Below are 12,466 nucleotides of genomic sequence, written 5' to 3'. Positions count from 1 at the left end.
AAGTTTGATCTGGAAAAGCTATGTTTTCACTCCAAGTCGATTGCCAACTGGTGCCGAGCCGAGCCTTGAATACATGACCATAGTCCATGTGTGGGACAGGCACAGCAGACAGACTCAGCTGCAATGTCAGCGAGCTCGTCCCCGCGAGTACCGATGTGGTCCAGAAATAATGGATAAAAATAAAGAGAAATGGGCCAGTCGTTTTTGAATATCAACGAAAATAGAATGAGAACTAACGTGAAGTGATTCCAGGGCCAATAGAGAGCTAAGCGAGTCCGTACAAATGGTACATTTCTTGTACTACAAAACTTCTATGTGATCTAGGGCAAGAGAAATGACATACAATTCGGCAGTGAACAGAGAAACTGTAGAGGGGTTCTGTGTGCAATAAATGAATTGTATGAAACCATGGCAAAACCCACTGAGTCGCCTGATTTCAAATAATCTATATAAATGGAAATTGAAGGATGGTTCGAAAGATATACGGCAGATAGAAGGCGATACTTCCAGTTGGGAGTTCCACCTTCTTCAGATGACTCAAAGAAAGGTCACGTTTGAGGATGGTAATTAACCATGGTGAAAAGGGCTGATCAGTGAATACAGCTATGTTATCCAAGAACAGATACAATTCATCCAACTGCACCTGGATATGAACGCTAAAAGGCCCACTGAGGAAGGAAAACAATCCCAGGTAGAATACTGTGGTAAGGATCGAAGTTTCGAAGCATACAGTAAAACAGTTGCAAATGGCAAAAGTGTAGAGGAGATTCATGAGGCTCAGTGTATAAACTCTGGACTGGAGAAGAGCAGAAGGCCCCTGTACATAGTCCAACATCTTCAAGGCCGAAGTCCTGGCAGAGCCATAGACCAGAGTTCAGTTTGATCAAATAAGGGCATGATAGATTTTTAGCATAGAAAACTGATCTGCACAATATTCAGTACAATTATACACTTGACACGTAGCTGCTTGATATGTGGAATAAAGGTCAGCTTAGAGTCAAAGATAAGCTCCAAGAACTTTGCTTGAGGGACCACAGGAAGCACAACTTCTCCAAAACGGGGCTTGGGGTCTGGGTGAATTACCTCCACTGGCAGCAGAAGTGCATGCAAACTGTTTTGGAGCAAGGAAAGGTAAAACCTTTGATTGTTGTCCACTTCAGTGAGCGATTGAGGACAGTCTGCTGCTGCCATTCAATAAACCTCATGCTCGTTAACTGTCACAAAATATAGAAGTCGTCGACAGAGACCATTTGCAACTATAGGAGAATTGTCCACTGATCTTTATAATGAAAAGTGCAACACTCAAGACAGCCCTGAAAACTCCAAGTTCTGGTGTGAAGAACAGGAAAGTGTTGAACCTACATAGATTTGAAATCGCCAGTTCATTAAAAAATGTTTTTTAAAAAAAAATGGGTAAATGGCCATGCAACCCTTACAAATGGACGTCTCGAAAAATCCATACCTCCATGTTGTATCACAAGCTTTCTCAAGGTCAAAGATATAGAAATGTTTCGATTGAGAAAGGCTTCCCTGATTGATGTAACAAGTCGAATTAGGTAGTCCATGGTGGAGTGCTGTCATCGGAACCCACAGTGGCTGAGAGTATGTTGTTTAATTTGAGGAACCAAAAAAGACGATCATTAACCATCCTCTCTAAAATTTTATAAAAACAGCTCGACAACACAATTGGATGACAGTTCAAAAGAATTTGGGGATCCTTCCAAGGCTCAGGAAAAGGAAGTACAATAGCATGGCACCAGACATCAGGAAAAACATTCTCCAGCCAGATTCAGTTAAAAACAATCAGAAGAATAGCAAGAAAGACAGGAGAGAGATGGTACAGCATTTCGTGATGAATGTCATCAGGTCTGACTGATGTATTGCCAGACTGTCTAAGTGACAATCAGCCCAAAAGGAGAGGCGATCTCTGCCAATGTCTTGATCGCTAATAAGGTGAAAGATGAAGTGCTAGATGCACGATGAAAGCTTTCGCCGAGAGTAATGGCGATTCTCCGGACTTCATCAACTTCCTGGCCATCAGAGAGCAAGATTGAAAGAGGGTAAGACGTATACCGTCCACTAACCTTTCGAATCTTGTCCCATACGACTTTGGAACTGGTGGTAGAAGAGATGCTAGAAGTGTATTTAACCCCAAATTTATTCTGGCTTTGACATCTGACGTGTCTAGTATGAGCGTGGGCCCACTAAAATACAATGCAGTTTAAAAGTGTGGGTAAATATGAAAGGTATCGCAAGCCCATGTTCGATCTGCTTTTACCATATGGCAGGCAGAATTTTACCAAGGACGAGGATACTGTGGGAAACGTGTCGAGGTTTCAGGAACATACTAAGCAGCTGCCTGGACAAAACAGTCAGCCACTGCTGCCACACAGTCGTCTGTCGATAAGCTTACAGATGATAGCAGGATAAAGTTCTGAGAGACTAGTGAAATAGGGCCAGTGGCCTGGTTTAACTTCTATCGAGGTATGCTGGTCGGGTGGCATCGACCCCGGCTAGTCTCTCTCAAATTGATAGGGAAATGAACTCTTCAAGAAAAGTAAGAAAAAAAGTGAAGGTGAGCAGATAGAAAGATCAATAGCAATAGAAGACTGACTAGGCACATGAAAATAAGTATAAGAACTAGTATTAAAGAGAGATAGGTTGCGATCCAAGAGCATATTCTGTATAGAATGGCCCCTCCCATCAATATCAGCACCACCCCAGATGCGATTGTGTCCATAAAAATACCTCAGGATTAAAAACAGAAACAGTAACTGCTCAATGAGAGCATCAAGGTCTGACTGATAGGTTTCTTCAGAAGCCAAATAGAGAGAACAAATAGTGATGGTACGACCCAAAGAAAATTAAAGTAGGGTGACTGTACTGGCAAGTTTCAGCAACATTTCCTGTAGGGAGACACACACAGGATGGTAAAAACATTCAAATCCTTAATGTCATCTTTATCTGAATGAAAACCCCGACAGTTCCACTGGATCAGAGTGGCCACTTTTATTGACGTGGAGGAGAACGTGGCAGGGAATCCTTCCGTTTTCGACCACTTTTTGCTTTATTGGACAAAAGGTCTGTCGACAGAGGCATCGTTAGGTATTTTAATGCCTCGTACAAGTAATTATAATAATAAATAAAAAATAAAAGTATAAGAAAGCGTGTCCAAGGCAATAATGTTTATAGAATAACAGCAGTTCAAAAAGACATACCGAAAATTTGTTGCCATTGATTAATTTATAGCTAGTTTATAAAAACTGATGATAGCAAGGACAACAGACTAGTTATTTAAAACAGAGATTCAAGCGAAAGCCGCTGAGAAACATCCACTATTTGTTTAAACTGTAACAGATGGACACTATCAAGGTTAAAAGGGGTTATTAAAGCTATAAACTAAAGATGAGAAACTGTCTGTTGCATATTTGAGTTGAAGTAAATTGATGCTATCGAGGTTAAAAGGGGTTAAGCAAACTTCGATGTTGATACCAAGCAAATCTTGTTTAACAGGACAACGGGGCAATAAGAGTTATGGTGATTGATTAACCAATATTAACTCTCAATATTTGGAGTTTATAAACAAGAAGAAACCCTGACTGCTTAACGATGCGTTAGTAAAGCTATCATTACGAAATAAGCTTAAGAAGTCACAAACAAAGCCTGCTGATACCATGGTATCGTGAACAGGCCGACAATCCCCTCCTCAACTAGAACAGACGCTAGAATGTTCAAAATCTCTGATCTGGTCTGATCATTCATATCTCAGCTCATCTCATAAAAGGAGAGAAGATGTCTCTTACCGTTAATAGAAACGCCATTTCTCGCCCAAGCTCTTTGCAAGTATTTTACTTCTTAAACATCAATCATCATATTAATAGAATTAAAAGGATTATCTATGATAAACATTAATAAAGACAATTGTGTGTGTAAATACTAAGTGTCTGAAGGCTTAATAAAGTGTTATTGGAAGTCTTAGTCTCGAGTCCTCTTTGTTTTAACTATAAACCCTCGAGTTAGTACCCGTGTGTCCCATTCGCCCATTGCATCTTCACTTTAAATAAATATTTCACGTAACAGCAGGTAGCGTTAATCGAACTCCAACTGCTACACCGAGAGAATCCACTCAGTCTGTCTGCAAGTCAGTCCACGACTTCTGTGGATCATGTCGTGGGTCGAGTAGGCAGGTCTATCTGTCAACAAAAATTTCAGCGACTAAAGATGAGAACGAATGGTCGTTTTACTTCTTGGGGCTGCAGAAAAGGATAGACGTAAAGAAACTCGAACCCAAAGCCAAATGAAGTGAAACCTGACAGTTACTGGAAGAAGTGGCAGGGCAGAGATGAAAGTAGACGTAGATTCGTCAACTCTTAATTATGGAAAGCATAAAATTCTTCAGGTGTTTTGCAAACAACTCTAATGGAGGCACAGAGAGATACGTCTACACTCCAACTGTGGCAGTGTAATGGACTGCAGCAGCATACGTGCGAGATGGAGTTGGGACAATTTCTGAGCCTCTTGGTAGGATACATTATTTAGTCTTCGATCATTGCACCTCTTTCTCCTCCACCCATTTAGGGCTAGAAATAGAGTAAGAGGGGTGTGGACCACCACAGTTAACCCAGTGTGGTTCTAGTTTACACTCGTAAATGTTATGGTCTTTGCCACTGCAACAAGTACACGTTAAAGAACCACGATATAATGTTTTGAATGACCACACACCATTGACACTGGAAACATCTGAGGGTTAAGAATGTATAGCCATACTTTATAGTTCATATAACATGCTTTGACTGTGGCAGGAGGACGTGGTGATGTAAACGTCAATATGAATGCAAGTGGAGATTTGACACACTGCAGAAACACCTTGGCTGAAGAAACCAGCAAGGATCTCCGGCTCGGGAATGTTCTTTAAATCCCTCTCAACTATGACTCCTATGGATTAATTCAAAGATGCATGGGGAGTAACCTCGATGGGTACATTTCCAATGCCCTTCGAGTTTTGGAGGAATTGGGTATGTTGTGAAGATGTTTCCACCAAACTTCTTTACTGACTTAGGGGAGCCAGCAGGCTCTTCTAATCCCTTTTGAATAAAAAGGAGGACATCTGTAATAAGGATTTCTCGGATAAAGAATGGATAATTACAAATCGAGGTAGAGAATCTGACTGCAATATTGAATTGTAGAGTCGTCCACGCGTGGTTGTTTTATGATAAAATACCGTATTTTCCGGTTAATAAGCCGAATCGCCGAATAAGCCGAGGCCAATTTTCAGCTCTGAAAATGAGGGTTTTTGCTTGTTACCGCCCAATAAGCCGAAGCCATTTTTAAGAAGTGACAAGTTTCTTCAAAATGATTTCTTAGTCTCGTTTCAGCGTCAGCATGCATGTTGTGTGTGATCATTGGCGTTCTGTAGTAAAGCAAAACGTGTCGTATTGAGACAGATGGAATCAATATGTCATTCGTTATTGGCTCCACTCACTGTAATTAGGTAACCAATGAAATTCCAGAAACAACGTTTCACTGTAGTCTTAACGTGCTTTGCTGATGGGACAAAATTACCGCCTATGGTAATTTTCAAAATAAAAACATTTCCTAAGAAGAAATTTCCGAAAGGAGTGATCGGCCAATAAGCCGACCCCCCAAAAATCAGGTCCAAAATTTAGGGCCAGAAATTCGGCTTATTAGGCGGAAAATACGGTATTTTATTTTTCAATTTTTCATTTATTTATTTTTTTCATAAATGGGGGTACCTATAGTAAAGACAGTATATTTCAGTACTTTCTGACCTCACCCCACCATGGATCACTGCGAGGGGACGCATTGCAATGCCAAACAAGGACACTAAAGCAAAATCAGTTTCGTATGCACTATACTCGAACACCTGTATCAGACACAATGTCCACAACAGACGTTCAGAACGTCTAACACTGGTACTCTGTTGACCCTAATTAAAGTAAACCAACCAATTAAACACCAAAACCGCACGTCTATAGAAATTCAAAGCCAAAATTGGTGTATTGGAGATGATCCCCTCAAACACAAGGCAAAAAAGTAGATGGAAGTTTAGATCATAAAGTAAGTGAACTGAAAATACAGAACCTTCTCTGGGAGGTCTCCTCACCACTTACAGGAGCCTACCTCGAGGGGTGTGTCAAATAATTTCTAGGATTAAAAAGGAACATAGCAAATGTTCAACGAGAGCATCAAGGTTTGGTTGACCACACGTCTCTCCAGGAGATAGGTAGAGTGAACAAATAGTGATTGTAAGACTCAATAAAATAGGATGGTTATGGCCTTCAAGAATTTATTGAAGCTGCAAAGACAAGGTGGGCACATGCTGGTGTGCCAGCAATGCCACCCTTCCATGCACTCATCCATCACAGAATGCCATTACAGCATAAAAAAAACTGCTGAAAGGTGAATGTATAGGCAGATTTCAGAAATGTTTCCTGTACGGACAGACAGGATGATAAGAATCTATCAAGACTTTGTCATCCAGATCAGAAGAGATATCGAAAGTTCCACTGTATGAAAGTGACTATTTTTCCTTAGGTGAAGGAGAAATAGATGAAAAACCTTTTTAGTTTAAAATCAATTTTATTATTATTATTAGAAAAGGTCTGCCAACTTCCACAGATCTTATCCTGGGTCATGTTGGCAGATTTCTGTCAGCAAATATAGATTCTAGCACCTTGGCGCTGAAGAAGGTGGACCTAAGTAGACGCCAGAAGTCGGGGCCAAAGAAAGTAGACCAGAGCAGAGCAGTCATTGAAAATAATGGTGGAATCAGAGGCAAGACTATACATTGGCTTGTCAACTTGCTAATTAATATAAGGCAAAATAATCTTAACATGATTTGAGAACGACTCTGTCGGAGGCATGGAAAAATTTGTCTGCATTCATACTGTAGCAGTGGAATAAAGCGCACCAGCATATGTCTGAGATGGATTTGGGGACAATAACTACTTTGCTTTGGGTGAGAAATGTTGTTAACCATTTTCAAATGTTACATTCTCCTCCACCCACTTTGGACAAGAACGAAAGAAAGAGGAATGTGAGTCACCACAACTGACAGAGTGAGGGTCCAGTTGAAACAACAAGATGCTGTTAACCGTCCAAAGTGTTAACAGTGGAAACATCTAAAGAGGGTTAAGAATATATGAACATGTGTTAAAGTTCAGACAACCTGCCTTGACAAAGGCAGGTGAAAGTGGCAACTTAAACGTCAAAATTAATATAGTGGTTGTCAGTATAATTCCGTCCTTGTCAGTAGAGCTATGGCATACTGTAGAAACTCCTTGATTGGAGAAACCTGAACTATTAACCTGAACTAGTAGAGCTAGCAAAACCTTTTTATCCCTTCTTAATAAAAATGCAGACATTTACCCTAAGGATTTGTCAGATAAAGAATGAAGGATTAAAAATAAAGGTACAGATCTGATGGTGGTGGTGACTGTAACAGGTTTGTCTATGCATGCTAATTTATCTATAAACTGTTGTTTTACTATTATATTATTCAAGGATTGAAGTATCCATAAAGTCCACACCCACAATGGAGTCCTACGAGATGGGTGCACTACAATGCTAAACAAGGACACTACAACAACGCCAGGGTCTTGTAAGCATTATACTCAAACATCAACATCAGAATATCTACAACACCATTTGAGAACACCCAACACTGGTACTTGGTTCACCCTTGCCCAACAGGAGCAACTGATTGACCCTAGAATAGGACACCATAAGGCCTCCCGTCTACAGGAATTCAAGGCCAAAGTGGTGTGTTGGATTTAGACCCATGGATCACCAGGATCTTCTCTTCCCTTTCACAGTCACCTCGCATGGCAAACACGTGGGTGGAAGTTTAAATCCCAAAGAGGTAAATTGAAAATACAAAACCATACCTAGTAGGTCACCACGCTACGTACAAGATTCCACCTCGAGGGGCCTAGTCTTCAGGCTGTCTACTTATAATGACATGAATTATTTAAGAGTGGGCGTAGTCTAGTGACCAACGAGGAGTTAAACATTTTGTAAACACTAATTTGTGGCGAGTTTTTCTTATTCAACTTTGATAATCATTGTCTACAGAAATCTGTTTATGAGATGCCATTAACTAATAGCTGGATGACCCTACCAAAAAACAGTGTCTTGATATAACGGTACGGCTAAGAAAAATTTGTCGAACATCAAGAGTGATTTTTTCCCAACTTCTTTGCGCTATTAAGGTATTTTTTGACGCATCTGAGCAATGGCTAGCAATCAGGATTTGTTCAATCACTAAAATATATTGAATTATTTAAAAATATTTGTCCCAAGTTGCGAGGTGTAATTTTAAATAGATTACACGAAATCAACACAACTCTGTCCTCTTTATGCACTGAACTCAATGTTAGTATTTGATTGTAAACAGCAAGAGTTGTGATATACTTGTATTTAATGGTTATCTGAAATCAGTTTTATAAAACTAAAACTGCCATCTTTATAAATGGGCAAGGAGGAAATGATTCACAACAAATTGTACTTAACCCCATTGTGGTAAATCTGTTGCAGTGGACAATGATTAATAAATAACAACTCTAAATGGGTATTGACACCATATATTTGCAAACATAGAAAGGGCTATGAACTTTTGGCGATTTTAGGCCTACTAACATTTGGACAATGTTTATTTCCAGGCTGCGTTTGCAAAGATAGCAAGTATTACTACGTATGCGAATTAGAGTACACCGACTACCATTTTTGACCAAAGATAATTTTAACCATAGTATTGGAAAAATCTAGGTGCGTATGATTTAGTGATAATATAAATACGAATATTTTTTTCGTGAAAATAAAAGTAGTATTAATTGAGGAGCGTTTCATGTTCGGAACATTATGTTTAAAATGTTACATTCTGTGAGGACTTATGTTACCAAATAGTGCTAAAATAATGCATTGTACGTAACTAATTCATCGAAGATTGTTTTGAAGTTTGAGTATAAAAGTTGTTAGCGTTTGAAATTCGACTAATAACTTAAACTCCAGAATGACTCGGCACAAAGATCAAATCTTTGTGCTTCTTTCCCATTAATGACGAATAAATATTTAAAACAGAGCATAAGCTAGAGACAGAAGTACCAGGACGTGGACCGAAAGTTCTAAGTTCGAACAGCGATATAAAACTTCACACACTCTTTGTACAGCTTCAGTTATAGGGATTTTATAACTAACATTAATGCCACTATTTGGTTAAGAATAGTTTTATAGGCAGTGATCTCTTATGACTGTTTGTTCTACCTGTAAATCAGCAACTTGAAATCAAAATAAATCTTTGGTATTTGATCTGACACTTAGCCTTTTGTTAAATAACTTGATGTTTAGGTTAAAAATATCAAATAACAAAGATCATAGTTTGGAACTCCTTCTGTTCTGACTATTGTTTCAACTCTCACTATAACGTGTGCAACAAATTCTCATTGTCAAATCTGTTTTGTTTTTAGAAAACACAAACGTTTCATATTTTATTATTTGTCTGAATTTTAAACTGGTAAACTTTGGGAAGTTTGATCGCATGGTAGTGTCTAAGGGGAAGAAGACTTATCCCTAGAAAGGGACACGTGCCTGTGGCAGTGATACAATAGAGGCATTATATAGAACTAATAAATATTGCGTAAATTCATAAGAAATAACATTTTAAATCTTTTTTACTGCACAAAATCTAATGTTCTGAATACGTCAATGTGGAAGATAAACATTTGGAATAAGTTACTTAAACATGCAAAACAACAACAAGGAAAGGAAAGCGCTACTTGCATCATAAGACTTGACATAAGTAACTAACCAGCCATCGTAAGCCCATAATCCGCTGTAAAACGCAGTAGCTATATCAGAAATCGAGTTTGTGGTTCCTTCAAAGCCTTTATTTAAATGCTGGGTATGCCCTGAAATTAAAAACAAATGGCTCACTTAGAAGAGTTTGGTTTTTTATTACGTGGATTCTAAGTTAAGTAATAATAATGTTCCTAATATTCTCATACGTGTCTTCATTTCGTTTCACCGTATTTGGTTGTAATCTCAAATATTAACCCAACTTTTATCACTAGGCTTATCTATGGAATCAGTGACTAACTCTACAGGCAGGAAGACATTTGTGCGTTTATCATTTTCAACCCTGTTTAGAAAAAAATGGCTTGATCTTTATACATGTAATGGATAAACAAGGTAATCAGAAAAAATAGTACAGCGATACTTAGCTATCTGTAGAAATATACACATCTTTTGTCAAGATGTATGTGGCGTTTGTGAATAAAATAACTCAGGTTAGTTCGAAAATTAGAGAATAATAAAACTGACAGGTAGGAATTTTGGAAATGGAAAAATAGGTGATTATAAAAAATAAGATTAATTTTCTAGATACAAAAATAATTATTTTAGTACAAGACAGGTAAATAATATCAAAGTACAAGGAAAAGATGAATTTCGTATATTTTGCGTTGATGCTGAGAAAAAGAATGAAGGTTTATAATGAATATTAACTTCAAATTAGAACAAGCTACCGACTTAGAGCGAAACTAAAATTCACCCTAGTACTGAATATAAACGTATTTAAATATCCTTTACTTACTTTATTACTGATAATTATAACATATCGTTTTTTGTCTTATTTCCTTACCTTGAGATAGTTTAACAGCTCCTCCAATGACAATAATTGCCACAGCTGAAAGTTTAGCTAAGGTACAAATGTTTTGGATATGAGTAGCCAACTGAACACTGAAGCAGTTGATAAATGTTATAATACCTAAAGAATATGAAAAACATTTTAAAACATTGTGTGTAATAAAAAAGTGATGATACATAGTAACTAGGGTTATATCAACTAGAGCAATTTCAACACGATGTTTCATACTGAGTGCGATGAAAAACGTGATGATCTCTCTATTCGAATTTATGAGTCAGAGCACCCGCTCAGAGAACTCAAAATTTAAGTAGGCAAAATAATTCTAACTATTTCAGTAATTTTGTACTATGTGAAGTTGGTACTTTTACATTGTTACTTATTTGGTTTAGTTTGTATTAAATAACTGAAACATGTTTAATCCAATACATCCGAGTTTCTTTACTATAAACAACATGCATATAAAATTTTATCTGATGGCTTAGATTTATTCCTCCCAGGCAAACTAACGTTTTGCAGCTAGTTTTATTTATACAACTCCAAATACATTTTTAAAACCACCAAATTTCTTGAAAACTTAAGACAAAAAGGTTACTGCTTTAAGCAAATACTTCCTAGAACAAAAATATTCCGATATTTAATGCTTTGATATGAACAAGAATTCTGTGTCAAAGTTGTCAAGTGTTTAAAACTTCTAAATTTGGTTTAGTCAACAGTAAAGATTCCGCGTTAAAACAAAATTTAAAAATACTTTCTTAAAACTTACAAACGAGATACTTTATTGTAGTTTCTGATCTTTCTTTTATTGCTGTTATTGTTTGTTTTATGACAGTTGAAAAGCTACAGAAATGTTATTTTATGAAAATATATCGGGTAGCGTTATTTAAGTTTTACGTAAGTAGAGAAAATGTTTGCTGAGTAGTAAAGAATTATTTTTTAAGTATTGCAAAAACTTGTTACTTGACATTTCTAAACTTCAAACAAATCAATATTTTACTTATAAACGATACGCACTAACGTAAAACTCAATGCAATCTCTTCCCCAAAATATTAAAGAGCTTAGAAACATTTAAATAACAATTTTACGATATTTTACTAGTGATTTTCAGTTAGGTGAATTTTGCACGTTTGGTTTATTAAGTGCAACCATAGTAAATAACGGAAAATAGTCTTAACCGTTAAAAATAACATTAAAATACAACAGAAAAGAAAATATGTTTAGATACTCTAACAAAGTAATTATTACTTATCAGTTTAGCTGAACGTTAACAGGGAAAAATATCAAGTAGGTTAATTTTAGCTCCAAATAAGAATGAATTTCATGGTTACCTCAGTCCATGTAAAGTATTATTAAGACAACTTAAGAACTGAAATTTATTTAGCAAGCTATAAAACTTAGTAATTTAAGAACTCGTAGAAGCAGCATTGACCACAGAGTTGTGCATCCGTATAAGTTTAGAAGAATACCTTTAAACAGGAAAAAGGGAAATATAATTACGATAAATGAAACTTTCTAATCAAATTTTTGTTACTAAATGAGATAAATGAAACGTTTCGATTCGAGTTTCACTATAAAGTTATCTAGATGATCAAAGATTACATAGTCACAAAATAAAATTAGATAATTGTTAGATTTAGATAAACGAAACGCCCTTAATAACAGGACAAACAATATTAGACTAGTGGAATTTCATGCAGGCCTTTTATAAGACTTAGATTCACAAACCTGGTTGTCCTAATCGACCTATATAGTATTTAATGCAAGTTGTTTCTACCATAACATAGATAAACGATTAAATTATTTTA

At 37.0% G+C, this 12,466-nt stretch overlaps 1 protein-coding gene across 4 annotated transcripts in view; it reads right to left on the bottom strand.

Moving 5' to 3' along the window:
• The window catches only part of sbm (L-type amino acid transporter sobremesa), a 54,667-nt gene that overhangs the window by 18,342 nt on the left and 23,859 nt on the right, over positions 1-12,466 (bottom strand). For 3 of the 4 annotated variants that reach the window (XM_076465248.1, XM_076465247.1, XM_076465246.1), the window contains 2 exons: positions 10,658-10,783; positions 9,827-9,926 (listed from right to left, as the gene is read on the bottom strand). In XM_076465248.1, coding sequence (XP_076321363.1) covers positions 9,827-9,926; positions 10,658-10,783 — 226 coding nt within the window. Of the gene's footprint in view, positions 1-9,798; positions 9,927-10,657; positions 10,784-12,466 lie in introns of all 4 variants that reach the window. The other variant, XR_013016693.1, reaches the window with a different exon arrangement.

This window comes from Tachypleus tridentatus, chromosome 10 (genome assembly GCF_004210375.1).
Source record: "Tachypleus tridentatus isolate NWPU-2018 chromosome 10, ASM421037v1, whole genome shotgun sequence".
Classification (NCBI taxonomy): Eukaryota; Metazoa; Arthropoda; class Merostomata; order Xiphosura; family Limulidae; genus Tachypleus; species Tachypleus tridentatus.
Note: the sequence above shows the minus strand (reverse complement) of the source record. Positions and strands in the feature narration are given on the sequence as shown.